This window comes from Silene latifolia, chromosome Y (assembly GCF_048544455.1).
Source record: "Silene latifolia isolate original U9 population chromosome Y, ASM4854445v1, whole genome shotgun sequence".
Lineage (NCBI taxonomy): Eukaryota > Viridiplantae > Streptophyta > Magnoliopsida > Caryophyllales > Caryophyllaceae > Silene > Silene latifolia.
In genome coordinates this window covers 112,053,026-112,057,713 of record NC_133538.1, presented here as the reverse complement: position 1 = coordinate 112,057,713, position 4,688 = coordinate 112,053,026, and the positions used below count along the sequence as shown (strand labels likewise).

Here is a 4,688-nt window from a genome sequence, read left to right as displayed (position 1 = left end):
TTCTTAGGATTCTTGGGACCGGGTATAATCAAAGACAAAAAAATGAATTGTTTCTTCATACACAACCAAGGAGGCAAGTTATATGGGGTCAACATCACCGGCCAACATGAGTACGGCCTTCCAAATTGATTAAATGCTGAAAACCCATCGATTGCACGGCCAGTCGGACATTTCGAAGCTCACTTGCAAAATCAGGATGTTGTTTATCAAAGTGCTTCCAAGCCTCTCCATCACTTGGATGAGACATTATCCCATTAGCACGAGGGTTCTCGTAGTGCCATCTCATTTGTCCCGCAATATGTTTAGTTGCATAAAGTCTTTGGAGCCTTGCTCCTATCGGGAAATAATATAATGGGTTTTGGGGTACTCGTTTTCCATTTGAATTAGATTTAGATTTGTATCTATCTCGGCCACACTTGTTGCATTGATCAAGTTGATGATCATCATTCCAAAAAAGCATACAGCCAATAGGACATGCATGAATCTTCTCATGAGGAAGCTGGAGAGCTTTAAGCACTTTTTTTGTCTCATAAAAACTTCGAGTCATACAATTATTGCTAGGAATCATATCCCCAATATATGACGCGAAACCATCTACACACTTATGCGGCATATTGAACTCACATTTCAAAGTCAATAGTCGCGCCGCTGATTGCAACAAAGACATCTTACTCCCTTCATACACAGGTTCTACTGCTTTTTTTAACATCTCAAAAAAAGTAGTCACTTTAGGGTTTGGAGATTCGTCGACTTCTTCAGCATTAAGGGCTTCCTCCATTATTTGTTCAATATTATCACGTAACGCATGATTCACCATCTCTTGAAAAGGGTTATTAGGCTCTATAATTAGTTCTTCTTCTGGTGGATACTCTTCCCCATGACACACCCAATCATAGTAATTCTCGCAAAATCCCTTTAACGAAAGATGTTTCTTCACCTCCAATTCACTTAATAGTACAAAATTGGTGCATTTTTTACAAGGACAGCGAATTTTATTGTTGGTTATATATTCAGTTTGTCCCTTAGCGTAATTAATAAATTCCATTACACCATTTACATATTCAACCCTCAGTTTTTTATTAGCATCCACTCTCTCGTACATCCACTTACGGTCTACTCTCTTCATAAGAAATCTACAAATATTTACACAAAAGAAATTCATAAATTACACTCAAGATAAGGGACTGAACTTTGACATTTTTTTCAGATAAGAACCTAAACTTAAAAAAACCTTTTCTAATATATGAGCTTGGTACTTTCAGGTAGCCATGTTAAAGAAGTGTGTTAATATTGCTAGTGGTACACCAAGCAGGTAAATGATCTTCTTTGGTTACTTAAGTGCACCAAAAAAATGCCTCCGATATTAAGAAATGTCATTTGTCGTGATTGCTTTGGAGGCTAAACAGATGCTTAGTTTTTCCTTGCTTGTACAGAACTAATGTCTAAACTCTAAAGACTCTAAACTCATTTTGACCCGTGAACAGTCAGCTGCCTTTAGTTTTATTGCAGCTACCTTCAATTCTTCATTTTATCCATCGTTCTCGTTCTTCCTATCTGTTTGTATGTCAGCGCTTTCATGCGTGTCTTAAGTTTTACTCTAAGAGGGAAACCTAGAGAAGATAGTGAAGCTACTGTGAATTTGTGACAGTAGCGATCAGTGAGTCAAGAGAAAGTGTGCACTGAGTTTACCACGATACTTCAATGACTTGCTAACATTTGTCATTGTTAATAATTCGGTTTGTTCTAATAGCAAGTTACCTCAATGAAATGTCACATGTAGAAGGTGGAGGAAATAAATCATTTCACTACCAGCATTACTAATTAAGGATTTATATTGGACTAAACCAATTAGTGAATTGGTAGTTAGTTCGTATCAAAAAAATTATTTGGATGTATTATAACTACCTTTTTCGATGGGTTGCGCCTAACATATTTCCAGCAATGTACGTGTTGTGATGCACATTGCACAATCCTTAACTGCTCCTTGAGACTGACATATTCCACTATAACTGGGTATATTTGGTTTCAGGATAAAGAAATTGGCTGAAATGGAGGCTTTGGGGCTTTCACGGCTGTCGGTCATTGTACTCGATATGCACACTAATGTTAAAGGCTACTCGTTGTTTACCCTTCACAGGCCCCTGCTTTCCTTTCATTTTTCTACAACTCTACCAAAAATTTCAATTAAACCATAAACAATGGCTAGTAAATCAAACCTTAACCAAATTCCAGTAAACAAGCATCAAAATTCATCAATCAAACATCCTAAAACATCCTAAATCAATGATAATAAAGCAATAAAATCAAAAACCCTAATTAACAATAAATAAATAAAATCGAATAAAAGAAGACAAGGGGATGAGACTTACCGTCGAGGGTGAGAAAGACGGCTACAAGAGTGGTGGTCAGCGGCAAGGTTCAATTCCGCGGCGGTGATGGCTGAAGAACAGAAAAAAGGATGGAAAATTAAAAGAAGAAAAGGAGAAACGAGGGGAAGAACGGAATGAGAAGAGAAGAGAAAGAGGATAGTGGCGGTGATGAGGCGGTGGTGAAGCGAGAACAACGGCTGCGGTGATGATGCGGTGGTGATGCGGTGGTGGAATTATATGTTGGAGTGAATTATATTTTGGTGAATTATGAATTATGAACAACGGCTGTCTACTTGTGTTTGATTAAAGGGGGTGGGTGTCTCAGAAATTCTATTTTTGTATGTTAATTACATATGCAACGGATAGGCGTTGCAAAGCACGTTGCATAAATTCCCGCGCCATGAATTATTAGGCGGGGAAATAGATGTAACGCATATCCTTTGCAAAATTTCCACATTCCGTCGCGTAATTTAATATCCGTCGCAAATATAATAGTATCCGTTCCAAGTACTGTTTAGCAACTACTTTTATCATCCGTTGCAATTATTCCGTTGCAAATAAGCCTTTTTCTTGTAGTGGTAAAACCCAAAAGCTGCTCTATCTCTTTCTCCTTGGATAAAACCTATGATGAGGACGAAGGACTGAATTCTTCTCTAAAAGACTTCAAAAGAGCAGCTAATTCTTTGATGCGATCAACAGGCAAGCTTTTTGCAACACCGATTGTTGAATAGAACTCTGACCAAACATTAGAAATCTCCATCTTGATAACATCAGCAGGGTCACAGTCCTCTATGATATTGCCAAGAAGAATTGAGAAAGGGTTTCTATATGAAGCCTTACACCAACGAGGAACGATGTATTTGGAAGGAATGCTTTTAAGGAGATTTGCTAAGAAAACCCAAAATACATGCTTGCAAAGTAAACCATTACTTTCAAAAAGTTTGCAACTGCAAGTAACCTCTTGTGTTGCGACATTATATGAAACCTGGAATGTAGAATATCTCATCTCATCATTAATGTCATATACACGAACGTCCCCATTTACAGGCATACCAGCAAAGCCGCAAGAAGAAGTGTTCTTCAATTCAACTTGAACATCATAATACACTTTATGGGTGTAGACAGATGCAGCATGTAACTCAATTTTAGTAGCCACCGCAGTAAGTGGTAGTAAACCGTGCTCTTGTCCTTATCATGACATTTTTGCAAATAACGCTGTTGTTACATGGCAGTTTCAAACCGCATCCAAAACTCAACCAAAGTTCCAAAATGAGTCTGATAACGCTTATAGAAGGAATTTGAACTCTCGGATCTCTGAGTTGTTCTTAACAACCCTCCCATTGGCATATCTCTAAAATAGGCAGGGATCCAACGGTGCTTATCACGATACATGCTTGAAAGCCATTTATGGCCAACAAGGTTGAAGTCATTCATAACTGCAAGCCACTTCTCTTCAAACTCTTTTGGTTCTAAAGTAGAATCCCAAACAACCGAATGCAAACGAGAGAGAAAATCAGTCTCTTTGCATGTGATTGCACCTACTTTAGAACTAACTTTTTCCATAATATGCCACATACAAAAACGGTGGCGGGCTTTTTTAAAAACATTAGGAATAGCAAGTAACATCCCAGCATCTTGATCTGTTACAATACATAAAGGCTCCTTTTGACCCATACAATCCAAAAACTTTCATGTAAAGGAGTCTTCATTCTCATGATCAAGCAAACTACAAGCAAATGTGACAGACCGTTTGTGGTGATCAACTCCGGTAAACGGAGTAAAAATCATACCATATTTATTAGTTCCGTACGTAGCATCAAAGCTAACAGCATCACCAAACTCAGCATAGTTCTTCCTAGACTCAGCATCTGACCAAAACACCCTACTTAAACACTTCTGATCATCAATCTCATGTGCAAAGTAGAAACCAGGTTTAATTTTTGCTAGCTCTTCAAGATGATTAACAAAGAGAGTTGCATCCTTTAACCCTATATAACATTTGACATCCCTAGCAAAATTCTTAAAATCTGTCAAAGTTGCTCCAACATTAGCATAACCATCTGCATATTCTTTGCATTGCTGGAAACTAATGGAAGCCCCCAGCTGCAACTGTGAATTATCAATGATTAACTTTTTTTGGAAATAGGAAAGTTTCCTTACAACTTTCTGGAACTCTTTGTCATTAATAGAGAGAAGACGGTGATTATGGAAAGCAACAAATTGATCAACTCTACAACCTCCACCCCCCGTCGCTTCAACCCTCATGATTTCTGGACACCCAATCCTAGTAATTTTAACATTCCTTGAAACATAAGGCTT

At 38.0% G+C, this 4,688-nt stretch overlaps 1 protein-coding gene across 1 annotated transcript; it reads right to left on the bottom strand.

The window, feature by feature from the left end:
- Nucleotides 1–2,991: 2,991 nt before the first annotated feature.
- On the bottom strand, nt 2,992–3,932 carry LOC141628744 (protein FAR-RED ELONGATED HYPOCOTYL 3-like). Its single transcript, XM_074441842.1, has 2 exons — nt 3,653–3,932; nt 2,992–3,557 (listed from the first exon to the last, which is right to left on the bottom strand). Exons 1-2 carry the CDS (start codon nt 3,930–3,932, stop codon nt 2,992–2,994), a joined length of 846 nt encoding a protein of 281 aa, XP_074297943.1.
- Between the last annotated feature and the right edge of the window lie 756 nt (nt 3,933–4,688).